This window comes from Aythya marila (genome assembly GCF_965140915.1).
Source record: "Aythya marila genome assembly, chromosome: 10".
Lineage (NCBI taxonomy): Eukaryota > Metazoa > Chordata > Aves > Anseriformes > Anatidae > Aythya > Aythya marila.
The window spans coordinates 12998934-13026536 of NC_139051.1; the positions used below are offsets into that span (position 1 = coordinate 12998934).

The following is a 27603-nucleotide window of genomic DNA, read 5'->3' on the forward strand; positions in this document are numbered from 1 at the left end:
CACAGCAGTCGCGGCCGCCGCGGGGAGCGCGGGGCCGAGCGCAGGGGCCGGGGGCAGCGGCGGCGGCGGCGGCGACCGCGACCCCGGAGGGGGGCGTCGGGCAGGTAAAGAGAGGCGGGAGGGAACAAACGGGGCCGGGCTGGACCCAGCGGAGCCGGGTTGGGACAAACGGGGCCGGGCCGGGCCTGGGGCTGAGGCCTCCGGGCCGGGCCGGGCCGGGTGAGGGGCGCCTGAGGGGGGTGAGGGGGAGGTGGGGGAGGGGCGCGCGGCACGGCCCGGTGCGGTGCGGGGCCTCGCGTCCTGCTCCTCACCACCCCCCCCCACCCCCCTCCCGGCCGTTGTGCCGGGTGGCGGCAGCAGGGGGCGGCTCCCGAGCCTCGTGCCCGCCCCGGCAGCTCGGGCACGGCGCCGGGCCTGCGGGCAGGGCACGGGGCCTGGGGGCTTAACCAGGCCTCGGGGGTGTTGTGGATGTGAAGGCGCTCGCAGCGCTGCGGGAGGTTTTGAGGGGGGTGCTGGAACAGCGGGCAGCCGGGGGTTAAAGGGGGAGGGTCAATAAATAGGGACTCCCCCCCCGGAGCTCCTCTCATGTGCAGTAAGGGAATGGGATTTCTGTTCCCCATCGCTCGGGGAGATTGGGGTGATTGGGGCAGGCCCCCTTCCCGCAGCGAACCTCAGCGCTGACAGCTCGTGACGCTCCACGTTAACTTTGGCATGGTTGTTCCAGGCTCAACAAGTTGAGGCAAATAGCTGACTTGCACCTCGTCTGTTTAAAGGATAACTGTAATTAGTAGAAGAGGTTTTTTTCTCTTTGAAGAATTCTTCACGTTAAAGGACAAACAGGTTTGCTGATTCGCTTGCTGTGCGTTTGGTTAGGTTCCGATTGCTGAGTTGTTAATTCTACCATATGGGGTTATAGCAATTACATTGGATTTCCCACCTATATCTTCTCCTTCACTGTACTTAAACTCATATTTAGGTAGAATATGGAAGTTGATTATTTAAGCCAGGTCAAGCTATAGTTACTAGAACTTGAGTTGGCTTTATACATGTGGGTGTACAAATCCTCTTGTAATTTTTGTCCACGCACAAACTTAAACGTGCACTCTTTCTACAAAGATGATTAAAATTGTTTTGTTTTTTTTGCTAAGTTAGTGTTTCTGGTTTTGCTATGTGACTCTTATTTGACTCTTATTTTCCATTTAAACCAAGGCATGGATTTTCAGCTTGTTTCCCAAGTAACCAAGTTGTCTGTAGACTTTCAGATTTAACAAATCTATTTTCACCTAAGCGTTTTTAAGTGTCAAACTTCTTATCTGTACTGTTCAGAACCTTACAGTCCTTCTCGTGAGCATGACATGATCAATAAGTGAGTGGCCTGCAGTGTTCCTGTGGTCAGTGAGGAACAAAAGGGTGAAGCTGAACTGCTTGAACTGTACTGAGCCCTTATCGAGGTCTGTGGTCAGAGGCCACTGGGAGTCTTATTCCTGGGTTGTGCAGAGGTGTCTGAGGCTTCATGTCAGTGCTTCCAACTTTCATCAACACTTTATCCTCAATAACCTTTTTCTCTTTTCTGTCAAGCTTTTACATCTTCGTTCAGAAGAGTAAAATGTTCCCAAAAACGCCGCTGTGATGCTGGAATGCTAACTGGTATTTGGCATTAAAGCGGCGCCGTGTGCTGCCCTGTGCGCTGACAGAGGTGTGTTGATTTTTAGTGCGAGTGTTCGCAGTGAGTCACTGCCAGGGTTGTAAATGTTTGTCCTTTGTCCAAGTCAAATCCCTTGAGTAACTCCTTGGTTTTGTTTACACCGGTTCTATCGGATCTAAATATGACATTTTGTCAGCAGTAGTTTTAGGAAAAATAAAACATTACAACCACTGGCCTATTAGATAAGGTAGTTGAAATTTGTAGTAGAGGGTGATTTTTTCAGAACTTTTTTGTTGTTGTTGTTTTGAATGATGGATTTGAGTCCATCCCTGTTCTCCTAGTTCCTGGAAAGCAGTTCAAGGTTGTGTGAGTTCAGCAGCTTGTCCAAGGGAAGCAGAGCTCCCCTACAGGCCTTCCTGGCCAGCAGGTTGGGGACATCGGTAACATTTAGCAGTCAGTTCGTGCTGTTTGTGGTCTTGTCCTTTCTGCAGGGTTCTTCACTTTGGTTTAAGGTGGGATTCTTGCCAGAAGTGAGCGCGGCAGGAGTCGCTTTGATTCTTGTACTTCCAAAGGCACTCACCTGCCGTAATATTCCATCCATGTAGATCTTACAGCTCCGGAGGTAGGTTTCTGTCATTGCTGCTCCTGGCAGCGCCACCTGGAGCAGTCAGATCTCTTCAGGCACGCCCATGTGGAGGGTGGCAGGTCTGTGTTTTAGGTTTATTGCAGGGAACGGCTGTGTACCCACACCGGCCGTTTGGACACAGGGTGTGCTGTAAGTGAGGCGATGCTGCGGGCTGCAGGGTACCCAGGGCTGCCCCACGTGTCCCAGGGGACAAGGCGAGCGTTTCCCCGATCTTCCTGGCTGGAAACTGTTCACCTGTTGCTGGTATTGCTAAAGCAGAGCTGCTCACTTCCTAGCTGGAGCAATTAGGAGTTGTTAGGGGGAGCAAGCTGCAGTGAGCTGTTCTGCAGGTTGCTGAAGAGCCGGTACTGGCCTTATGCAAGCTCTGGGGTCACAGGGTGTCTTTCTGTGCATGACTCGGGTATAGAAGGAAGGTGGAGGCATGCTGAAACTCAAATGTTTTTTCTGTGATACTTCAAAGCTGAGAAATGCTGCTGGCAAGTATTGCAGTGCTGAAAAATGGTACGGACCTTCCTGAGCTGGGGATAGCTTTCCTTGTTGGAGGTGTTGCATTGTCCGTGTGTGCACGGTCTCGGCGTGCTTTGTTGCCTGCACTCAGGGAGTGCTTTTGCCAAAGTAATTTCTGCACGCGCATCAAATTTCCCAGTCTAATTCTACGGTGAACAAATAGTGAATTCTCTAGATAAGATTGTACTGACTTATCACTCAGAAAACATCACCTTTCTGTATGCTTAGGTGTTTTTTTGTTAGCATATGCTCATTTTAAGCACTACTTATTAAAGTAGTGAACTTCCGACTCTACCTTAACGTTGCGGGGTTATTCTCAGAGTCTTTGGGTTGATGATTTTTGCTTGGTTTGTGCCTATTTTCACTCCAGCTGGGTGGCCTTCCCTTGGAGGCTCCCCCGAGCTGAGCAGCCACGGTACGTTCCTGCAGAAGCGCCTATGGGATGGAGGCAGAGCTGCAGGGAGCTCACCCGTTCCCTGGGTGAGGAGAGGCTGCCAGCTCCCAGTTGATCCTGGGGAGCCCTTTCAGAATGAACCTGCTGCAATTGTACCTGTAACTACGTTGAGCTGTGGTTGTCTCTTCTTTGGCTGATTCCTGAATACGTATTTCAGGGGTTTATGCATATAAAACTGCCCCAAAAATGGCCTGACTGTATTTAACAAGGTTTTAGAAAGTTCCCTCTCTGCATCGGTTGTGACGAATGGATATTTAATCTTACAGCAGACAGATGTTGGCCATATGACAGCTAATGAAATGCTTGAATGCTTAAGGGCATGGCATTGTTTTGAGACTGATCGTGTTCTAGTTTGATCTGTTGATGTGTCAGTGATAAAAAAAAAAAAAAAAAAAAAGTCTACTAGAAGAAAAGTTGACACCTGGAAATTTAGCAGCTTAAACAGAACCCCGAGTGAGAGTTCCCTTTGTGAGATGGTACCCCCACAAGGCACTCGGTGCTTTCGCTGCTGTCCTGCGGGTCACAGGCCACGTAACCTGCAGTCTGACTGTAACTTGCTGCCCTCGCTCTGCTGTTTCATGAATAAATCTTGAGCAAGAGCAGGGGCCTAGCTCAGGCCTCCCTGTGGAGGTGGGGTTGAGCAGCTTCGGTGCCAGGCGCGTGGCGAGGCATGTGTGCTGCCCTCGTGGTCAGGGTTGGCATGCGCCAGTTACGACTTGTGCTCAGTGTGCACGCATTCTTTATTCTTCAGGCAAAGCACCAGGAGAAGACTTCCAGCTTTTCGGGTGAAGTTCAGTGCTTTTTTGGTGCTTCTCTTCCTCACTCCTTGTTGCTGAGTATTTACTTGCCTCTTCCAAGTGGCTTTTGATCTTTGATTTAGGCTATTTCAACGAATATAGTAAAATTGTGTGGGATTTCTTGCTCATCTTCCTGCTTATTTTGTTGTTGTTTCTTCTGCTGCCTTAGGCTAAGCCATGACTTCAGGATCTGGTCATGTGGACTCCAAGGCTGAGCTCACTACTTTGCTGGAGCAATGGGAGAAAGAACACGGCAGCGGGCAAGACATGGTGCCTATTCTCACCAGGTGAGTTCCATTACATAAACTCCTAAATCTGAATATCAAAAGTTACCACAGAGCAGCTTTTACCATGTTTGTGCTTGAAGTTTTTACGTACCCGATAAACTGTTGGTAATTAACTTTCTTTGGCTAGAAAGTTGAACTATGACTTCAGTGTTTAATTTTATATATGACTTAAGAATTTGATGTGGCAAAGATCTTGAGCAGTCTTCTTCTAAAACATAAATTCTCTGGGTTAATGAAAGTCTGGGGAATCATTACATGGATGAAATAACTTCAGGATGCGCACCTGAAACTTGTGAAATGTTGATGGAAACAAATCTACAAGAATGTTGTTCCTTCAGAGTGGTGGTACGAGGTTTGTGATGGACCTGACTTTGGTTAGTTTATGCACCATTCATCAGAAGGCATCTTTTGCTCCAAGAGGAACGCTCAAAATATCAATTGTAGTTTCCCAAGCTAGACCTCTCAGGGATAGACTGATAATATCCTTACTATAACTGGAGCTCCGCAGAGGTTCCACCCACCTCCTCCTCACCCCTCTGCCCTCAGACCTGTAGCCTGCCTGCTCCCCGCAGCAGGACTTACTGTGCTAACTGGCTGTGGGGAATGATCCAGGTTTTGGTACCGCACTGCTCAGCGGTGTTGGGATGGACACCTCAGTGCACAGATCCTGAGCTGGCGCTGGATGGAAATAGAAATCTGCTGGAGCTTCTTTGCACAGATCTGTGTCGTTCCTCACCTTGTGGTTGTATCTTGTTCTTTTGACTATATTTTAAAAATAACAGTACGGAAGAGGAAGATGGGCAGCAAAAAGATGATCCTGAACACTTACTGTGTAGGTCTCCTAAAAATGAAGACACATTTTGGTGTTTCTTTGTGTATTGCTATCTGATTTATGTCTTGAAGGACACATATGTGACACTTCCAGGCTTTTTGTTGCAGGCACGAGCACCAGAAATTTAATATATTCTAAGAAATATGAATTCAGCATGTATTTTCTTCCATTGATAGCAGTCTGGCACTCCTTACTCCCTCAGCTCCTTGAGTTCCCCACATTATTTATGCCCAAACAAATCTGGTAGTTCTCCTTTGGTTCTGCTGAAGGGTTTACGTGCAGCAGACAGAGTGACTATGGGTGGTAAGAGCTGGGGCATTTTGACTTCAGTGGAGGTAACACAGATTGATTTAAGGTAGAGACCACAAGGGGATTGCAGTGCTTCAGGTGTCAGTGGAAGCTGTCTGTCTGTTTGGAGTCCTGGGTTTTAGATATGGCATATGTTTAAAAAGAATTTGCTGGAAGAGGTGCGAGGGATCCTCCCCAGCTGGAGCTGGTGTCTGGAGGCCCAGCGGTGTTCCTGCATGTTGTTTGAGACTTACGGCAGAGGAAGCTGTGGTCGTGCTTGTTGGTGAGTGACATTTTTCTACTTCCTTCTGAACTAGTTAGAGGAAAAACTTCCCTGTGTGGACAGGGGCCTGTTAAAATGTGATTCTGAGGCAGCATATGTGAGAGTGCAGCAGTGTTTGGACAGTAACAGGAACACTGGGGGGTCGTAGGCCACAGGTGAATTATTGCTTCTAAATAAGCCAGTTTTCTGGGTTAACAAACTCACGTGTCAAAAGTGTGTCAATCAAAGAAATTGCTCGGGAAGCAGTGTCAGCAAACAGCAGATTTTTCAACAAAACAAAGATACTTTTCAAAAAAATTGTGAATTGAAACCATCCTGCAAGAGCCATGGTTTGTAGGGTGGGCACAGGTCATGTTGAACTGTATTGGAGAGTCCTGGGGGTTGGATCCTTCCCAGCATCCCAAGAGCCCCTTACATAAAGGGACTAACGCAGCAGCTCAGCGTCTTATGTTCTGGAGTCACTTGCACAAATGATGGCGCAGAGCAGCATTAGGGCTCTTTATGCTGTGCCATTTACATCAGCAGGAGTGTTGCAAGGTTTATGTACTTCTGTCTACTTCCTTCTCCATCCCCAAGTTGAGCCTTATGTTTGTGGCAAGTGAAGATGAGGATCTGACAGTTCTCAAAGACTCTCTGCAAAGGCGGTTGTAAAGGGCTTGGCAAAAAATTGAAAAAGCCAAAAGCAGGAGTGAAGACCACTTACTGCCTGCATAGAGACTAGATCTTGTCTGCAGATTCAAACGGGCAGAGAGCTGATATTTTATCGGGTGAATAAGGGAAATCCTGAAACCTGAGTGAAAGCCCAGTGTTCCTGTGAATTGTTTTTTGGTAAAGCCCTGTGTGTCAAGTGCCTGTTTTAAGAGGTGGGAATGAGCTTTGTTGGTTTGTCGATCCAGGAGTAATAAGAGAGTTGAATAAGCTGTTGATCTAGACAGATTCATCCAAGTCACTTTACAGTTACTCTTTGTGTGCTAGGAAGGTATTATATGTGAGCTTAATCTTACTTGTTTTCTATTTGAAATTCAATTTTAAAGAGGCAATGCTTTATTTTGATCAAATGATTGTGCCTAATTGTCTCAACAAACAAACACTCTGTAATCAGTGATTTGTGTGCCCGTTCTGTCTAGGCTGCGATAATGTTGTCATCCCTGGAACCACTCAGCAGCTTCAGCTGGCACGCTGCTTGGCTGCCTACCTAAGCAGGACGGACTGATGGGAATGTTAAGCTCACTGTCTGTGCTGCTTGCCAGTCCTTTCTGGCACACGTTCAGCATGCTGATTATCACCTGAAAAGAGCGAACAAATCTAGGATTCAGGTTCCTGACTCCCAGTTGTCTGGCAGCAGGTACCCCTCAAGCTATTAGATCCCATGAAAAAAAAAATATAAAAAGAGGAGCTGGCAGCAGAGTGTTTAAGTAACCAGCTTTTGCCAGAAATCCGTGAGAGCTCGAGCTGTGCCACCTGTTAGCAAGGGATGCAATTTGCATCTCTTCACATTCGGGCTTACTGAAAGTAAATATTAGAACCACACAGGGTAAACAGTTTGAAAGTTAATTGTTGTATCAGAAACAAGCAAGGAAGTTCTTTGCTCATCCCCAATAAGCTAATTTGGTGTTTCTGCAATCTGCGCAGGCTTCATAACACCTTCTGCCCTTCTGGCAAGTCAGCGTAGTTCACGGAGGTGTGGATCTGAGTGTGTGTTTGTCTCTGATTGATCCTGGCATCACAGGATATTTTTCTGGAATTAACAGGAATGAAACAGAAGTCAGTGGCCTTCTGTAAGTGAGATCCCCTGCGAAAGATGAATATTTTTCCAGGGATTGCTGCAGCGTTCCAGTAATTTTCTGTCCTCTATTAAAAAAACAACAAACACTTGTCTTTAGGTCACTAGCTTGTAAGGTCTGTTGATGTAAGGTCTCACCTCTGCACAGCCTGTGAGTTCTGCACCCCTCTTTAGACTTCAGTGGAGGGGAGGAAATCAGGTTTTATACTGAGGAAATGAGACTGATTTGCTCGTGTTTTTTGAATGCTGCTCTTTATTTCACCTCAAACTGCTTGTGTTTCTGCTTTAACACTTCTTGGAGAAAGATGGTAGAGGACTGTGGGATTATTTATTGCTTTACTATTAGATACTCTCCCTCTTTTTGATTTTGTTTAAATAAGGAAATTAATTATTTTTTATTGCTCGTTCTAAGTGAAGTGGAGCATGGGGTTCTGTTAGACAGGACTGTTTAATGCATTTTGAAGGTCTATGAATAGGAAACTGGATGAGTTTCTACTTGCACTATCCTTAGTAGTAACTGACATGCCAAAAGGTTGAGCTTGTAGCTGAAGGGGTAAGCTTAACAGAGATTGCATAATACTACATTAAATATTATTACACATTTCTATTAAAAATTAATAGATGACAACATAAATGTTCAACATGACAACATAAATGACAACATAAGTAGTTCAAATGGGAGCCTCTGTGCAGTCCAAATAGGAAAGAGAACTGAATCACCTGTTCAGGACTTACCCTACTGCAAGAGAGGGGCCGTGATGGTGAGAAGTGCTACTTGAGCCCCTTAGTTCTTGTAGTTCTTCACCGTAAGTGTTGCAGAACATCACCGTGACTCTGACATGGGTAAATCAAAGATATTGGTTCCCCCAGAGCATCATGCTTGTGCATCACTGGGATGTTGACATGGGTTCAGCATGTTTTGAAGGGTTGGTGAAGAATAAGATACTAGAGGCAAGTCTCTTTTCCTCACTCTTCTGAGCGGACAGTGAAATCCCATGGTAACACCAAATGCCATTCAAATGGAAGCTGATGTGCTGTTTGAAAACACTGACAAAGAGGCTAAAATGAGCGTCTGTGTGCTGGAACAAGACAGAGTGGATTGGGTTCATTGCATGTTGTTCCTTCTGTAGGATGTCCGAGCTGATTGAGAAGGAGACTGAAGAGTACCGCAAAGGGGATCCAGACCCATTTGATGACCGACACCCGGGTAAGACATTTGGAGTGGTTTTGGCAGCCCTAGCACAATATCAGCTGGTACCTAATGATTTGTATATAAAAGTAAGCAAAACCTAGCTTGAATATGTCTACTGCTGCTCAAGGTCTGATAACTGCTTTTGCACTGAGTCTGTTCTGTAGTGCTGATAACTGGCATCTTTTGATGTTTGCTGCAATATTTTGAGGTCCTGGGTAGAGTTTTGGAAGAGTATTTCAGGGGTTAACTTATGAAATAAGGGTACAGTTGTGTTAGCAAGTTATTGCTAACACAAGGTTTGATGTACTGGGTGTGAGACAGAGAGGACTGTCTTAGATTATCTTGAATTTGTTGTTCAATAAGTGCTTTGCAGCAGTTTCATGTAGCTTCTGTTGCTTTTTATCTTGTTATCCTTAATTTGTGGGTTGTCTTTTGGGACTGTGTGTGTGTGACTTACTTCCATGTTACTGAGACAGTTTGTTTATATCTTCACCGTCTATAAAACTAACAATGCAACACTGTTGGACCACTTTGATGTGTTGTGCTTTGACCAGTAGACGTTTTGAGGAGGTAATGCCTACAATAAAAAAATGTTAGCTTGGTTAATAATTTATGACTACTTCTATCATTTTCTTTCTGAGAAAGGTCCTGCTAACTAGATTATTCCACAATCAGTTTGAAGACAGTAGTTTAGTAACGATCTTGAAGTCTCAAATTAGATGAGTCTTTTCCTGCTTCTTCTACAGGTCGAGCAGACCCCGAGTGCATGTTGGGTCACTTACTACGGATACTTTTCAAGAATGATGATTTCATGAATGCGGTAGGTTTGCTCTGAGAACTACCTCTGTCAGGTGTTCCTTACACCTTATGTTTTTTGTTTACTTTGTGCTAGTTGATGTCAGTATTTGTGCCTGTTTAATATTAATTTTGCTGGTGGTGGGACTATTTCTTCCGTAGCAGTGGCTTTTTAAGTGTATTTAAATGCAACTTGCTTGCTACTGTTGAAGTGACCCAAGGAAAGGGGAGTTCATGAGCTGTTCAGGAGTACTGAAATGTGCATGGTAACAATTGAGTTAGTTCTTCTCAAGGTTTATCAATCTCTTTAAAGAAAGTTTTAAAAGCATAATTAATTTGTGTAATGGAAAGTAATACCACTAATTCCAGTGCCTTGTCTCCAAACACTTGGAAATGCTGGACTGCCTGTAAGAGCATCTTATACCAGCTCTAGGGCGCTCAGGCAGAGGATTTAGAGGCAACTCTGTCTTTCCTCTTGTGCTGCTATATTCTAATGTGAGTTAATAGCTAGAACTTCTGTTGCCCTCACCTCAGTGCAAACACCTGTATCAGTACGCGTTTCTGTAAGGGTTCTGCCAGGTTGTTTGCATGTGGCCTTCTGCCTTAAACTGTGAGTGATAAGCAAACATAGATGTCATTAAAGATGTGTATTTTTTCGATATATTTAGCTTTTAATATTTTTTTCAGCTATTAGCTTTGCATATTTACACTATTATTATTATTATAATTGTTGTTATATAACTTTTTTTTAGGCATTAGTCTTTACAAATCACTTCAGGATAGGTTAGTGAACAGCAGATTAGAGAGGAATTCTGTTTGTCAGAGGAATTATTTCAACTTTGGAAGCGCTGAAGAGACCAGGTTAACGGGTTAGTCATTTGTAGGTTCAGGACTTACATACTGGCACTTCTTGCTCTCTCATTTTGCTGATGTGTGAATTTGTAAGGACTTCAGTGCACCGGTTTTGGTCAGTTGAATTTCAAACCAATGCTCTTCCTGATCTTCTCTAGCTAGTGAATGCTTATGTGATGACAAGCAGAGAACCTCCATTAAACACTGCTGCCTGTCGGCTTCTTCTGGATATCATGCCAGGACTGGAAACTGCTGTCGTCTTTCAGGAAAAGGTATTGTTTACACTGATGCTTGGTTTATTAGCTTGGTGTATTATGTACTCCAACAGTTCCTCCCACAGGAGAAACCAGTAAAAAAGAACACTGAAATCCTATCTCTGCGAGACAATCTGTTTAGTCTTATTCATGGGTTGGGGCTTTTTGATGATGGCTTGTTCAGCTGATCAAATCTTGGGTATTCCGCAGCTTGTTAGTTAAAATAGGACTGGTTAAAACAGCAGATTAATGTTATGGGAAATCTTGTACTTTGAATTGTTGTTTTATAGGCCTATGAATGGAGCAGGCTGTATAGAATGTTAATACCTGCTGGTAGGACTCTCACCAGGTAATTCAGAACTACAGCAGAGCAATAGCATTATTCGAGCTAAATGATAAGCGAGTCATACTTTAACTAAGCAGTCTAAAATCCACGTGCTTCATGGGGATTATCTGGAATTGCAATGGACAGCTGAATCAGACTTCTGTATGTGGGCAAGTGTGGTTTTTGAAGGAACGCACAAAGAGAATAGGAAGTAGGTTTCACTCCTGAGCCCATTTTCTTCATCTGTATAACTAACGTAGTACTTCTCTGAATTTTGAAAATCAGATAATGTGAACTCTAAGGCACGGTAAAAAGGAAGGAATAATGTGCTCCCTTTCTGAAGGAGTGAATTTAATTTGATGTGGTCTTTGTGGTCTGCCCAAAGGCTAAGGCTTTGAGACTTTGAGGCAAAAAAAGCTAAAATGACAGGTTCCCTATTTGTGGAGAATATAGTTTTTGTTGAGGCACAAACTTTGTAAACCAAAATTAAATTTTAAAGGTAAATTTCGCACTTAGGGGCTTTTCTTTTCACCAGAGAATATATAGTTCTATTCTGTTTTTTTTTTTGGGTTCCTGTGTGTAGGAGGCTTTAGGTCAGATAACAAATTTCTATTTGAAGAGTGTACAATTCTGGTCATAAAGAGGCCCTCTAGCGGCCAATGGCTTTCACATCTCATCGATTTTTTTTAATGACTTAAGAGCAGTTTAATAATAATGCAATTTTAATTAAGTATAGAACAGGCAACTCTTTCAAAATTTGTATGCTGATGGGTCTCATTGAAATTTGTCTATTAATTATTTTTAAACATTTATTGTATTGTACCCGTGTCGTGGTTCCGCTCGAGTGGGCAGCCGAGCTCCACCACAGCCGCTCTCTCACTCCCCCTCCTCAAAGAGGAATGGGGAGAAAATATGTGAAAAGGGCTCAAGGATTGAGATAAGGACGAGAAAATCACGCAATAATTATTGTAACGGGCAAAACAGACTCGGCATAAGGAGATAGTAAGATTTATTGCCTACAACTAACAAGCGAGAGAAGTGAGAAAACAAAGGAAAAAAAAAAAACCAAAAGCACCTTCCCCCCCCATCCACCCTTTTCCACCTCCTCCCCCCGAGCGGCGCAGGGGAACGGGGAATGGGGGTTATGGTCAGTCTACAGCACTTCTTCTCTGCCGCTCCTTCTCGGTCACTCTCGTCCCCTGTGCTGTGGGGTCCCACCCACGGGATGCAGTCCTTGATGAACTGATCCGGCGTGGGCTTCCCACAGGCAGCAGCTCTTCCAGAACTGCTCCAGATATGGGTCCGTACCACGGGGTCCATCCCTCAGGAGAAAACTGCTCCAACCTGGCTCCCCTACGGGCAGCAGGGGATGCTGCCCGTATGGCTCCCTGCTACCAAAACCTTGCCACGTAAACCCACTACAACCCGCGGCACAAATTTATGCTCAAGATTCATGTCATGCGAATGAAGAGTTATGATACGATGTTTCAAAATTGGATCGTGATTTGGAGGAAAACGTGTTTAACTTTAACATGTAGTCTTTTAATTGCCTGTTTAACACTTGCTCAGCCTTGTTAAGAAAAATTGTGTGGTAGACTGTTCAAACACTGAGTTTTGCTGTTAAAAATATAAACAATATTTAACATTATGATTTCCATATGTATGGATTGCTATAACCGCATGCATTCCTTTATTCTCCAACCATTATGGGTTTATGACTGAGGATTTTTTTTTTTTTTGGTGAGCAGTAGTGTAAAGACATCCTTTGGCACCAGGTATCTTGCTTGTTTAAGTGACTTTTCAATTTGGCTCTAGTAAGCTGTTAGAGAAATGGAAGAAATTTACCAAAATTCTGTTTTACTGGGTGAAAATTCAGCACCACTTCTTTGAGATCTACTAAATTGCTAGAGTTCTATATTAGCAACCCTTACAGGAGCTGTGAATTTGTTTTTTCACTAATCCTGATTCTAAATATCTAATGCCTGGAAATATGTTTATGCATCTTAAAATACTTTTTTTTTTTTTTTTTTTTTGCTTCCAAGTATTATAAGATTTGGATTCATGATGCAATTGGTAGGAAATCTAGCTTGGTCATTACATGGGGTAGGGAGAATTACTAACAGGTGCTTACACTGGGACCAAAGGAGGAAAAATGAAGTGTAATTGTTGGAATTGCTTTCTTATTTTCTTCATTATAGGAAGGCATAGTTGAAAATCTCTTCAAGTGGGCGCGAGAGGCTGATCAGCCCCTAAGGACCTACGCAACAGGGCTGTTAGGAGGAGCTATGGAAAACCAGGATATTGCTGCGAATTACAGGGATGAAAATTCACAATTGGTAATGATACCTCGATGCATGTTTTCCTTTAGAGAACAGATACCTCTTTTTCTGTGTGTGTGTGTGGTGGAGTTCACATTTAGAAATCAATGGATGATTTTGCAGTGGTTGTAATAATATCTGTAAGAGTCAGTAGCTCATGCTTTCCATCCTTTCCTGACCGTGAATTTGCTGAGGAAACTTTGCATCCATTAACAATTGCATGTGGTGGTTTCTATATGGAGCAGAGACATTGGAATGAATGGTAAATCAACACAGGGACAACTTTAATATGAAATTTTATTATAATTAGACACTTTTATTTTAAATCCTTCCCCAGTATGATGTTTATCAGCAATTGAGATGACTTTCAGAAGAAAGTAGGCTAAGCAAATTTGGCTCTCAGGATGGTGCACAGCATGTCATTTACAGTGTGTCAAACCATAGGCTAATTCTTCTAATTCTTGCACAGTTAAGGCCTTTAGAGCAGATGTGAGTCTTTAGCTTTTGTAGACCTGCAATTTTTCAAAGCTGCAGCTTCACAAGGAAGCATTGCCCTTATCCCAGGCTACGTGGAGATGATGGAAGAATGTTGCAAGATGGTGTGTGGTTCTCTTAGCACCACGATAGCTCATCTGCTCTTAATGGCTTTCAGGTCCTTTCTCTCTCCTTTGGGAAAGTGGGTGATGATTTATTAGAGTAAAAAGAATTGGGATTGTCTTAGGCACTTTGAAATCATTATTTCTCTTTGCAAACATGCACTTCGTGCCTACTATTCCATGAAGTAGAGTTGTTTATATGGTAACAGCAAAAATATGGCCAATGTGGGTTGTATGATGGAATTGGCTTGTCATGCATGCTTCTTTTGTGAAACAGGTAGCTTTGGTGCTTCGACGGCTACGAGAGCTACAGGTTACTGAAATGACTACAAAACAAGAAAACAAGCGTCCCAGTCCTCGGAAAGTGCCATCAGATCCTCTGCTGCCTCTAGATGAAGAGGCTGTGGATATGGATTATGGGGAGATGGCAGTAGATGGAGAGCAAGAAGAAGTGGCTGGGGATATGGAGATCTCCTTTCATCTCGATTCAAGTCACAAGACCAGTAGCAGAGTCAACTCTGCTACAAAGCTAGACGATGGGGGACTGAGGAAAAGCAAATCAGGGAAACAGCATGAACGAGACGGCTTCCGGAAGGCCAAGCAAAAGCTGGGCTTCTCTGCTTCAGAACCAGAGCGGATGTTTGTTGAACTGTCCAACAGCAGCTGGTCAGAAATGTCCCCGTGGGTGATTGGCACTAACTATACACTTTACCCTTTGACCCCCGCCATAGAGCAGAGGCTAATTCTTCAATACCTGACTCCCTTAGGGGAGTACCAAGAGGTGAGCATATGAAGGTGGGAGGACTCTGGGCGTGAATTCTCCTGACAGAACTATTGGTGGTATTCCGGGGAAAAGTTTTGAGGACTACTTTATCACTTGTTGATACTTTCTGGTGTGGTTAAGATCCTTTCCTGAGCTATTGTTGATTTTTCAAATTGAGGAGGTCATTAATTTAAATACTATCTAGCAGGTAATGCTCAAAGCTGAACTCAGCAGGTGTGTGGTCTGGTATTAGAGCATGGCACTGGGAGTTTTATTCCTGGCTTCTGTTAACTTGTAGCGATTGTTTACATGATAGAGAATAAGTCACTTTGTTTGAAATGCGTACCTTTTTTCTGATTACTCTGGGGAAGTTAATAGACCCCGGCATTAAAAATCTGAGGAAGCAGTGGGATTTTGAAATTCTTTCTGAAATGGCTTGTATAACCTCTGCAGCATTTCTCATTAGAAATGGCAGTGCCTGTGCTACGTAGGTGCTTTTGAGAGCTGTTGTTACTTGGACAAAATAGTTGAGCCATGTCAGATTTACCAGTGTGTCTCCTTTTCCCATTGTTTTAAATCATAAGCCTCAATTCAGCATAAGTCTGCAGACCACCTTTATCTCTGTTTAATCATTTGTAGGTGGTTTAACTTAATTTGAGATGCAACAAAGCAATGCGGTTTGGGTTTGCCGTATATGTTGTGTGTGTGCACATGTGTGCCTTGCTTCTGTGAGACCCAAAGAACCCGTTATCCCCCTGATAGCCTGCATGCTGACCGGATCACTTCGTGGTAATAGGATGTAAAAATAGGAATTAATACCATAAAGCTGTTACTCAAAGAATTATGCAAAGGGTTGTGGTTTGTTGCCCTGCTCTCCTGTTTTTTCTGTTCAGTTGTTGGGTAGTTGTCTTTGCACAGATGGAAAGTGGAACCTATCGCCAGGGTGGTATCTGTGTGGACTTGCCACAGCCGCACTTGAAGGAGTGTCTTAAGATTTCCGTGTGGCAGCTGTCATGCACCTTGCTGCAGTCAGCAGATGTATTACAAGAGGTCTGTTAACCTTTATTGCTTCCTATGGATGGAGCTGGTTACCACTGACCTCTCATAACAGGTATCTGCCAGTAGGGGAAAACTGGGGGTTTGAGAGAGTTGAAAAAACAAAAACAAAACAGACCTTGAATGTCCCATGAAACATTCAGCCAGCATCTCCATCTGATTTTTCTCAGCTACTGCCCATCTTTATGCAACTGGGATCAAGGGAGCTGATGATGTACTACATCGACTTGAAGCGAACCAATGACGTGCTGCTCACTTTTGAAGCCCTTAAGGTAAATTACATTCATAATGCAAAAAAAACAATCATGCTGTCAACACTGGAAAAGCATTGAGTGCGTCTGTCGCATGCGTGAAAGACAAATGCTCACCTCCTTTAGGCCTGTTTATATCACAGGGTTCCCTGGGGTTGGAATTGGCTTTGACTCAGCTGCATTGGGTATTTGTTGTTATAACTCCTGAGAGTTAGGTTTTTTTTTTTAAAGGGGGAGGGATGTTAGTAAAAAGATGTTGTTTGTGGGGGAAGCACCATTAATTTCCTCTGCCATTTGTGTAACTGAAAATGGTAAAAAAATTATTTTTTCGATTAAATGCTTATGTTACTGCTGCCCTTAGATGGCATTCCTGAGTTGTTACACTGCCTGCCCTCACAAGGGACGTTTGTCAGGGGTAAGAAGCATAAAGCATCCTATTCCTGGAAGTTCCAGCATGACATCTCTGAGCTTAATGTTTGAAATAGAGATTGCTTGCACAAGATTATTGTAGGTTATTGCCCTAACATAAGAAAAAATACAAAATAACCCTCTTCAATCCAAACCTGCAAGGCAGGAGCACGAGTTAATGTTTTCTGTTTACTCAGATTTTACTGTTTTACTCTTTCACAGTAACTCCTCTGCCTCTGGTATCACCTCCAGTGTCATCTTTCTCTACCTTCCATTGTCACTTGTCTGCGAATTTATTTCCAAGCAGGAGTGTTCCTACAAAAGGTGTAGGTTTCCTCAACTTGGGGTGCAGTTTACAGTGGTTCTTATTTCCTCTTAAGGTGTTGATAATACAGAAAAGTGTAGTAACCTTCAGTCAGCTGCAGACTTCAGTTTTAACAGTAGCCTTCAACTTCGATTTTGCAAAGTTCTCTTTGCCAGCAATATGGCACATACAAAGTGTGAATGCAGACTTGAATATTTCATAGTAAGATAAAAAGTGAGATCATACAGAAAGAATAGGAAGACTTAGTGGCCTATTGCAGAGCAGCTCAGAAATTATACTTCTCTTGTATTTCTTTTGCAAGATGTGTAAAACTAAGTGATAACTGCCATCTTTGCTTTATCTTTCTTTGCTTATTCCTTGATTATGTTATGAGTAAGTAATTCGTATGCAGAGCATCTAGTAATATTCCTTATCTGTAACTGATAATGTGCCAAACATGACACGTGGACTTTAAGGTCAAATTTGTTTTTGTCCAAGAAGCTTGTTTAATTCTGTGTACTGACGAGGGAACTCTTCAGACCAAAAAAGAGGAGTCGTTGCTTTTGTAACTGCCAACTCCAGTTCACTGAATGAGTAGCAGTTCAGAAAGTAAATAAAAGCCCTGTATTCTAAGAGGATTGGATTTTTTTGATCTTTTAATCCCTATGTCTGCAGTATCGTTCTCCTCTCTGTGCCTGCCATAACATTCATATAGCCACATAGTGAACTGAATAAGGAACAATGCAGATTAGAGCTCAGTAGCTCACTTCCCCTGCCACCACCCTGCTAATTAATTTTTAGACCAGTTCAGTGTTAATTTAGTTACTTCTTTAATGAGTGATAACGCTGGTGCAAGGGAAGGGGCAGAAGTAGATTGGGGAAGAAAGAAAAGACTTGGACAGCATAGGTTTGTGATCGATTAGACTCCACTAGAAAGCAAGAATTTTATTTAGTGACCAGAGTTCATATAAACCCATACCCCAAATTTGCAACGGATGATTAGCTGTGGAGAAAGGGTTACTTACTAGTTCCTGTTAGGTCTGCTGATGATCTCAGCACTGTGCAGCTTCTTCAATTCCTGTCTATAGAGTAGAAATTCATATCTTTGCTTCCTTTAAATTGCACCCTGACAAAAAAAAATCAGTTTCTTCAGTGATTAGTCAAGCAAAATAACTGATTAAACATATGTAATAGGGGTACATAATTACTTTATAAACCATATAAAGTGAGTTATACATGGGGAAAAATATTACATTCTGCAGTTATATATAATGGGAGGAGGAAATAAGCATGCCATGCTTTGTCCACTTTTTTTTTTTTCTTCAGTCTGCTTTTCTACAGAGGGAATGTAGAATTAATGATGGCTTGAAAAATTCCATTCTAATCTGCTTTCATGTTTCTTTAGCATTTGGCATCATTGCTGCTGCACAACAAGTTTGCGACGGAGTTTGTTGCTCATGGGGGAGTGCAAAAGTTGCTGGAAATTCCTCGTCCTTCCATGGCAGCCACGGGAGTCTCCATGTGCTTATATTATTTGTCTTACAACCAAGATGCCATGGAAAGGGTAAGACATTCTTTTAACGTGGCTGCAGTGACTTCAGTTGTTTTGATGGACTTAGTCTTCCTACCTGTGTTCAAACAGTGAATAACTATCTCCTAGGCTAAAAATCAAAGATTCTGGTATGTGCAGAGGCAATGGAAAGTGCATAGATAATTGTGTATCTTAGAGTGTTTTGTTGTGAGGATGTAAGTATCCATTCCCAGGGAATATAACTGAAGACTTCTGTCTTGTTAGCATTGTCTCAATACTTCCATTCACCCTTTTCACCTTGTTCTCTTTCCCTCCAAAATAAGGAAGAACTCCTCTTTCTCATTTCTTTCCCTTTCTACCTGTTCCAATGGGCTCCTATACTTGGATTGTTTTTCCACACATGGTCCAAGTGTGGATAGCGTCAATGTTACACGGTGTCTCAGTCAGATTCCAGACAGCAGAGCAATTTCTTTGGTAGTGTTGGCATGCAGCAGAAGACTAATGCAGGTCTGGTCTGCATTATGCAGGGAATCAAGCTAAATGACATCTGTGGCCTGGGCTTATAAATGTTAAAACAGCTGATAATGAAGGCAAGTTCCTCACCTTATATTTTTACATGGGGGAGAGGAAAAAAAAAAAAAACAAAAAAAAACATAAAAAGCTCTTCCTGTAAGTTCATTAGTGTTCCTCCAGCAAGGATCTTTTCAGACAGGTTGGTACAGCAGTCCTCCCTTAAGTTTCAGTTTTCCATGTGCTTTAAATGGTGATTCTGTTTCCTTTTTTTCATACTGGCAGCAACACTTGCATGCTGAGCTAGGTCTAGGAATTGATCCAGTTTATTCTGTAGTTGTGGCCATGCCGAGGGAAAGGGGGGGGGAAATGAACTACTAGCTTGTAAGCATTAGTGCACATGGGAGGATCCTGCTCTAAGATTCATTCAAAGCAATTGCAAAGTTGTACCCTTAAGCCTTCTAAATCTACTTTAGGAGTGATGGCTTTTTGATTCACAGCCTTTCCTTGAGATTGTCTGTCTCTTTTTTATTTTTTTTTCTAATTCAGTTGAAAGTGGAAGCAGTTAAAGTAGTAATTTCAAGTTTCTGCATCCTCTGAGTTACTGATGCTGTCTGAATGTTTTCATTTCACTGGCAGTGGTTGTTTAAGGGCCTAACTGTAGGGATTCTGCTGACGTTTGTGTTCTGCAGACATGTATGAGTGAACTCAAAAACCTCTCAGTAATCACAGCTGACAGGGCCATCTATGGGCCTTGTACTGCATCTCCTGTTTGAAGGCAGGAAAGGTGAAATGGGCGTAATGTCCCCCCATTTCTTTCTGCATGTGTCAGAAAGATGGACCCTGGCCATATGACCTGCTTTGGTGTTTCTCATGAGAAAACTCTGTTCTTTTTTTCTGCTTGCACTTGCCGTTTGCATGGTGTTTCAGAAGCAAAACCAAAAGCCCTGGCAGGGTGCTGCATGGGGGTTCCTTCTGCTTGACATCCTCAGGCCGGGTCATAAGACCATGTAGCTGTTTGTAGTGATGTTTGTAGTGATGCTCAGACACGTTATCCCCAATGTCTGCAGATGCCTGGTACAGCAGATGGGTGTCCATTCTGGGCAAATGCCCAGAATGGTTTTCAGGGGCATCCAGTTCCAGGTGGCAGTCCCTTGCCACTTGGTCTGTGCCAAGCTGCAGTATGAGCGTGTCTGACACCAGCAGAGACAAGACCAAACAATGTGCTAACTGGGCATAAAAGCAGCTGGTGCCAGTACTTTAACTCCCTCCACAATTGCTGTCAGCACTGACCGTGCCGGGGGTTCCACGTTCCTCATTGTTAGAAGCTAACAAATCTATGTGAAAGTGCAGCTCTGAGCACGTAGTCTGCACGTCTCAGAGACAGAGATGCTCTCTTCCTCTCCTCAGACAACCTGTCCGTTTCCAGAGAAAGTAAAGCTTTAAATTTGCATTTGATGATCCCTGCTGTTCTTCTAGACTTTGCTATCCGTTTGCTAGAACTTCAGCATAGCATATGATGCTGTTAGATTTGAAGTATTTTTGTTTCTTCTCCAAAAACTTCTCTTCCTTCTCTGGCTCTAGTGAAACGTTCTGTTTGGGTGCTTTGAAACAATATGCAGAGGGACTCTGAAATTACACTGCACGAAGACTGCTGTATTTACTGTTTAGGTCTAGGAACAGACCTACATTGCATCATCGTGATCTCTACTAGTCTCCCTGAGGCCTTCTTTCACTGCTCTGGAAATGGGGCTTTTATTTCATGTCTCAGCTATCAGTTACTTCCAGCTGGACTAGGGACGTTTGTCCCCTGTCGTTTTGCCTCTCAAACTGCCATTCTTCTCAGACTAATTCTCTCCAACAAGCTGTTTGAAGTCCTTCTCAATAACGTTTTTGTTTGTTTTTTCTTTATAGGTGTGCATGCACCCCCATAACGTGCTCTCAGATGTGGTGAACTACACCTTATGGCTAATGGAGTGCTCCCATGCCTCAGGCTGCTGCCACGCTACCATGTTCTTCTCCATTTGCTTCTCATTCCGTGCTGTCCTGGAGCTCTTTGACAGGCATGATGGACTTCGTCGTCTTGTTAACCTGGTAAGGCTAGTGGTCTTATGTGCTGAACAGGGCTTTAGTGTCAGGTTTTGCACCCTATACAGCTAATTAACTGTAGAGGGTTCTGTTTTTTTTTCTGCTTGTTTGAGTTTTTCCTTGTCAGTTCCCAAGAGATGGGAGAGGTGGGGTGAGTTTTCCGACTAACAGATGTGAGGATTCTTCTTATTGTTAATAACAAGATCGCTGTCCAGAGGCCAGCTGCCCTCTGAGAGCTTTTTGGTACAACTCCTGGGTTAAGCAGCACTCACTCAAACAGCAGTGGCTTAGTGGTGATTCAGATCTTTCTCTGCCTTCCACATGTAGGTGTGGTGTTGTCGTGCACCCTTTTGGATGCAGATACATCCAGCCTTGTTCCAGGAGAGATACAGCTGTATTTGTGCTGTGCTGTGGTACTCACAGTGCCTTATGAGCACAAATTATACTATTTCTGTACAAAAAGCAGTACCTCTGTGTGCTGTGCAGTCACGGTAGCCTGGGTTGGTATTAGCTCAGGGACCTTGCCACAAGCACATTTTGTGTTGTGTAACACAATGCCTGATGGTGCCTCTAGATTTTTACTTATGTAGCTGCTGGATTTCTTCATAGATAGCGGAGGAGGAGGAATGGTTCTTTTTAGACTTAATTATTATCCAAGCAAATAGCTGACTGAACAGAAAGGCTTTCATCAGCTCTCTGAGAGCGTGTTTGTGTATCTTTTGTGGCAAAGAGAGCTTGTGTTTGGTACAAGTACAGCTGAGAATTGTAGGTGCTATTTTTCTGAAGTGTGGGCTGAACCTTTCTCTTCTTTCTCTTTCCACCCGACTGCTTTCTGAAGATAAGTACTCTTGAAATCTTAAACCTGGAAGACCAAGGAGCTCTCCTGAGTGATGACGAGATCTTTGCCAGTCGCCAGACTGGGAAACATACCTGCATGGCCTTGCGGCGATACTTTGAGGCTCACCTTGCTATCAAACTTGAGCAGGTGAAGCAGTCGCTCCAGCGCACGGAAGGTGGCATTCTGGTACATCCACAGCCCCCCTACAAGGTGAGCAGCGTGTTGCAACCTTTCAACGTGGACAAAATCTCTATTTATAGAGAAGTGGATAATACCAAAAAAATTAGGAATTAATGTGGTAGTGACAAATAAAATGTCTTCTGGACACCATAGTTTTTTAGGAACGACCTGGGAGGTACTGGTGTTGTCTGTGACTTTATTTTTCAATCTTTTCCCTGAAAATGTATTTATTTATTTTAAACTAAACTTTGTGGCTGCTTGTTCTGATGGAGTACATTCATTTGTAGTTTCTGGTTTCAGTCACAATGGTTTTCCAGAAGAGCTAAAATAAGAAAACATGACTTTTGGCTTCTGCAAAAATCACTTACATTTTCAGTAATTAAAAAAAATGTGTTTAAGCTGTTGATGTTTTGATTAGAAGAGTATTTTCAAGTTGAAAGGCAAACTTGTTTGGAATTTACTTTTTTCTTCGTTATCTCTTGTAGTCCAAACTTAGAAACTGTAAATGAGTGTTTTTTCAGCCTTTTTAATACTTTAGCATAAATTTCTTTTGAATTATGGTCTAGTAGCTTAAAAACAGATTAATAACAGAATTAAAAACAGAATTTTAGTGTAACTTCTTAAATTGGTTTAAGCTTTCTAGACTGCAGAAAAACTTAAAGGGTATTAAAGGTTATTGTTCTGTAGCTTATTGCATATTATCATGGCAACTGCTGTTTTTTTTGTATTTGAAGAATAAAACAAAGTAAATAATAAATCTGCAAGAAACAGTGATAGCTTCAGCTTAGATATGGATGCAGTTTTCAGTTAAATCCCAGCAGTGAAGGGTTTGATGTGCAAGTTTGTAACCCTTGTGATACCTTTCTAATGCTTCCAACTCCTTTCTTGGCAGGCATGTTCCTATACTCATGAGCAGATTGTAGAGATGATGGAGTTCCTGATTGAGTATGGTCCAGCACAGCTCTACTGGGAGCCAGCAGAGGTTTTTCTCAAGTTGTCTTGCGTCCAGCTCATGCTTCAGCTCATTTCAATAGCATGCAACTGGAAGACATACTATGCAAGGTAAGCTGCTTGCTGTAATATTTTATTTCTTTAGTGCAGTAAGCTGTGATTTTTGGGCAGGACAGCCATTAACTTTCTGAATTTCCTTTTTTTTCTTAAAGCATCTATGGCAGGCGCCTAGTGGGTTGTAGGGGCTTGTGCTTTGGTTACACAGTGCTCATGAAAATTAACACTGGAGACAGCAGGACTAAAATCTTGAGGTAGAGGGTGGATGAGAATTCTGAAGAACCAAAATGCCTCAGGCCTTTGATTTCTGACAATTCAGCATCATAGTAGAGCGTAGTCACAATTCTGTGCTACTTTTCTTTGTTATTTGTTCACCTTTTTATTAGAGACTAGAAAACCTTTTAAGAGGGTGAAATCAAGCCATGTTTTCCATCTGGAGAATCAGGGGAATGTCTGTGTGGATGTAGTAAATTTAGCTGACTTGAGAGAATGTTGTGTATCACCTTTGTTCATTCACTGATACTTGAATATTATTGATTAGGTACAACTGTACAAAGGAGTTGTGAATACCCAACAAGACAGCATTTGAGAGAGGGGAAAAAAGTCTGAAGGTGAACTCCAGCAAAGCACAGTAGTAACAGTGTCCCTAGATGATAAACCACCGGCTCTTAAACACAGGGTGTTTGTAGAGAGGCTTATCTTGAGATGCTGCTTCTCAGTTTCTCCTGTCCTAGCCATGCTCTGGGGGCACTGTGATATTGTGCTGTTTCTGTGGCACATCCTTCCTCCTCCCCGCCCCCCAGTCCAAATCCAACAATTTGCAGCATCCTTACCCTTACAAAAGAAAGGGAACTGCACCAGGCTCTGATAGGTAAGGATACCATTAGGATCCTGTCCCCACTATAGAGAGGGAATGGGTGCAAAATTCCAGCCTCTGCTTATCCTGATCAGCATCTGCTCCCAGGAGTGAGAGTGTAGTCCTCTCTAGAGACACTTGCTGGTGAGTCACGGTCTGCCAGGACTAGCTGTCATCAGCTGTACTGTCACCAAGGCTCCCTCCTCCTTATTTCTGCTGCATGCAGGAGCTCCTTGCCTAGCTTAACTTGAAAGCCTTCAAAATCTGTTTTGCTTGTGCGCTCCCCGCCTCCCTTTCTCAGGTTGCATTCTCCTGGGTAGTTTCTCTTCTCCTGTTTCTTATTCTCTGCATCTGTTTCCTAATTGCTGTCTGGGTTAACTCCTGCCTCGCCGTACAGGCTTACAAACCTTGCCCCTTTTTCTTGCATTGTTCTGCTCTTCCACCTCTTGTTCAACAGTTCTCTTCATTTTCCACACACCTGTCTCTCTCTCAATGTAGTGCCTAAGTTGATGCCTTTTTCCTTGTCATAATTGTCTGTTTTACTGCTAAAATTTCCCTTTGTTTCAGAGAAAACTTCCTTTCTACTTGATTGGTAACAAACTGTTTTAGAGAGGAATGTTTTCTGACTGAGATATAGAGTTAGGTTAGATTGAGGAACTTAATTTAGAATGCTTTTGTGGATAAGTGTTAGGAATCTTAGTCCTGTAAATTCAAAATGACAGTGCTTTTAGGAGCCTGTGGGCAGGGTGGGCTGCATGATGACAAACTGCAGGAGGCAGTGTGCTCAGTTACAATATGTGAGCACTGCCTTCTGTGAGGACCAGCCTTTAAGAGAGGAACATCCTAACATCAGAAGGCATTATCAAAAACATGAGATGTGACCAGTTTTGTTTGTTGGATTAGGGTAGAATAAATACTTTTTTATGCTGCTTAACATCTCTTGTTATACCTCTAAGAAGTTCTTCTGTTACTGACCTCCAGGAATGACACGGTACGCTACGCTTTGGATGTACTAGCCATCCTGACTGTGGTTCCTAAAATCCAGCTGCAGCTGGCAGAACCTGTGGATGTGTTAGATGAGGCTGGATCTACTGTTTCCACTGTGGGTAAGTTGAATATGGTCCTGGTGACTTAATCTTATCAGTTGGCCTCTGGTATGTGTTTTCTTCAAATGTTTCTCATCTGCGGTGAGACAAGGGTTAAAATAATTCATGTACTCAGAGCTATTGTTAGGGATGCAAATAAATGGGAGAGCAGACTGTCACGATTAGCACTGGTTGGATTACAAATTTGAAGGCATGGTCTTTGACTCATGCTTCTATTCAAGAGCTCATTAAATACAGATGCAAGAAAATTTGCTTTTGTAATGGGACTATAAGGTTCCCTCAGCTTCCTAGAAATTTAGGACTCCTGAGGATATTGCATTTGGGAATAATGTGAGAAGAACAATTAGTGCTATGTATTTGTTTGAGTTATGCTCTAATTGGCTACCTTCAGATTCAGTACATGAATGAAATGAGATTTTTTTTTGGACAAAATAGCTATTTTTGAGAGTGGATTTGAACTTCTAAAGTGGACACAAAACCTTAATTTCATTTGGAACTCTGGAGGGAAAAAAAAAGATACCAAGTTTCATTTTTGCTTGATTCATTTAGGAAGCAGCTTCATCCCCTCCATTTCCAATTTTATATTTATACAAGAGAGTTGCTTTCTGTGATCAGAAGTTAGAGGCATTCCTCTGTATCATATCTGTGCCAGATATCTTAAAGATTGTAATCCTGGGTCATGCCTGACCTCTGAAAGATTGGCTGCCTACTCACTGATGAGGTGGAGGAGCATCAGTGTAGAAAAACATTTTGTCAGGGAGGCAGAGGAACGTGTCTTATGCTAGTTAGAAAAAATGAACTTCAAAAATTCCTGTAATTAAGAGGAATTACGTATTTCTCCCAGTTATCTGGAAGACTCCCTTACTTGTCTGATTAAACTGTGTGAGATGCGCTTGGAATTATTAAAGAAATTATTTCTTTCCCTCACTAGGTATTAGCATCATCCTTGGAGTTGCTGAGGGTGAATTTTTCATCCATGATGCAGAGATTCAGAAATCAGCCCTTCAGATCATCATCAATTGCGTATGTGGCCCCGATAACCGGATCTCCAGCATTGGCAAATTCATCTCCGGAACTCCTCGGCGAAAGCTTCCTCAGGCCCCCAAGAGCAGTGAGCACACATTAGCTAAGATGTGGAATGTGGTACAGTCCAACAATGGCATCAAAGTGCTGCTGTCATTGCTGTCTATAAAGATGCCGATCACAGACGCAGATCAGATCCGAGCGTTAGCCTGCAAAGCCTTGGTGGGGCTCTCACGCAGCAGTACTGTCCGGCAGATTATCAGCAAGCTCCCCCTCTTCAGCAGCTGTCAAATTCAGCAGCTGATGAAAGAGCCGGTGCTTCAGGACAAGCGCAGCGAGCATGTGAAGTTCTGCAAATATGCTGCTGAGCTGATAGAGCGTGTCTCGGGGAAGCCCTTGCTGATTGGCACAGATGTCTCCCTGGCTCGGTTGCAGAAAGCGGATGTGGTGGCCCAGTCAAGGATCACGTTTCCTGAGAAGGAGCTGCTGCTCCTGATTCGGAACCATCTCATCTCTAAGGGCCTAGGAGAAACTGCATCTGTCCTTACTAAAGAGGCTGACCTACCCATGACTGCAGCATCTCATTCATCTGCCTTCACCCCTGTTGCGGCTGCTGCCTCTCCCGTGGCCCTGCCTCGCACTCCTCGCATAGCTAATGGCATCTCAGCCCGGTTGAGTAGCCACACTTCCGTAGGTTCCCCTGCCACCTCTGTCCATGCTCAGGCAAGGCCGTCTGCATCCCAAGGTCCACTTGCCCTTCCAGGCCCTTCTTATGCCAGCAACTCTCCTCTGATTGGCAGGATTAGCTTTGTCAGGGAGAGACCATCTCCCTGCAACGGCAGAAAAATCAGAGTGTTGCGACAAAAATCGGACCATGGCGCCTACAGCCAGAGCCCAGCTATCAAAAAGCAGCTGGACAGACACCTTCCTTCCCCACCCACGCTGGACAGTATAATCACAGAGTACCTTAGGGAGCAGCATGCCCGCTGCAAGAACCCTGTTGCCACCTGTCCCCCTTTCTCTCTCTTTACTCCCCACCAGTGTCCTGAGCCAAAACAGAGGCGCCAAGCGCCAACTAACTTTACCTCACGGCTGACCCGCAGGGCAGCCTTTCCGAAGTACGGAGGGGTGGATGGTGGCTGCTTTGATAGACACCTTATATTTAGCAGGTAAGGAAGAAAAACGTTTCTTGCTCCCTCTCAGGGTGTGCCCTGTGCCAAAAAGCCTTGCCTGGATTCAGGCTACGGTGTCCCACAGCGGAGTCTCCTTGGACAGACAAGTGTTTTAATTCAACAGTGGCAATTGGGGAGCTTTGAAAAGCAATTCTGGAAGTTGTTCTGTTTCTCTTGTCCGTAATACTGACCCTTAGCACATAAAGCACACTCTATTTTCAGTGTCATGTTAATTCATTGGCAGCATTGGCTAATGAAGCTCATACTTCTGCTCTCCTCTGGAAGGTAAGTATGTAATGACAGCTTTAAAAGAGAGCGTAGCACAGCCTTGAGGTTGGTTTGCTGATGGACCCAGGCCTACCGACAGATGGAGGACAGCGGAATACGTATTTTTCATCGTGCAGCTTAATTTTCAGCACAGCAAGTTGCTAGCCTTATGTGGCCTTTGTTTGCTGAGGTTAAATTGGAAGATGATACTAAGTTTACGAAAAATAATTTTCCAGATGACAGCATTTTCAGGTTTGCCATTAATCCAGCTTTGAAGATGGACTCCAACTGCTTCAACTTAATGATGTGCTATAATAGAAGTACCTAATCATGCAAGACAAACCCTGAAATGTTGTAGACACGGCTGTCACGTATTCACTCAAGCAGT

The 27603-nt window shown here is 43.4% G+C and overlaps 1 protein-coding gene across 2 annotated transcripts in view; it reads left to right on the forward strand.

Moving 5' to 3' along the window:
- The window catches only part of DCAF1 (DDB1 and CUL4 associated factor 1), a 51863-nt gene continuing 24260 nt past the window's right edge, over positions 1-27603 (forward strand). For both annotated transcript variants that reach the window (XM_082767992.1, XM_082767993.1), the window contains exons 1-14: positions 1-104; positions 4219-4336; positions 8653-8729; positions 9461-9534; positions 10520-10633; positions 13139-13276; positions 14132-14635; positions 15844-15945; positions 18042-18200; positions 20592-20771; positions 21604-21813; positions 22676-22845; positions 24629-24753; positions 25685-26945. In XM_082767992.1, the coding sequence (XP_082624118.1) occupies positions 4227-4336; positions 8653-8729; positions 9461-9534; positions 10520-10633; positions 13139-13276; positions 14132-14635; positions 15844-15945; positions 18042-18200; positions 20592-20771; positions 21604-21813; positions 22676-22845; positions 24629-24753; positions 25685-26945 (3224 nt within the window). In that variant the 5' untranslated portion in view covers positions 1-104; positions 4219-4226. The remainder of the gene's footprint in view (positions 105-4218; positions 4337-8652; positions 8730-9460; positions 9535-10519; positions 10634-13138; positions 13277-14131; positions 14636-15843; positions 15946-18041; positions 18201-20591; positions 20772-21603; positions 21814-22675; positions 22846-24628; positions 24754-25684; positions 26946-27603) is intronic.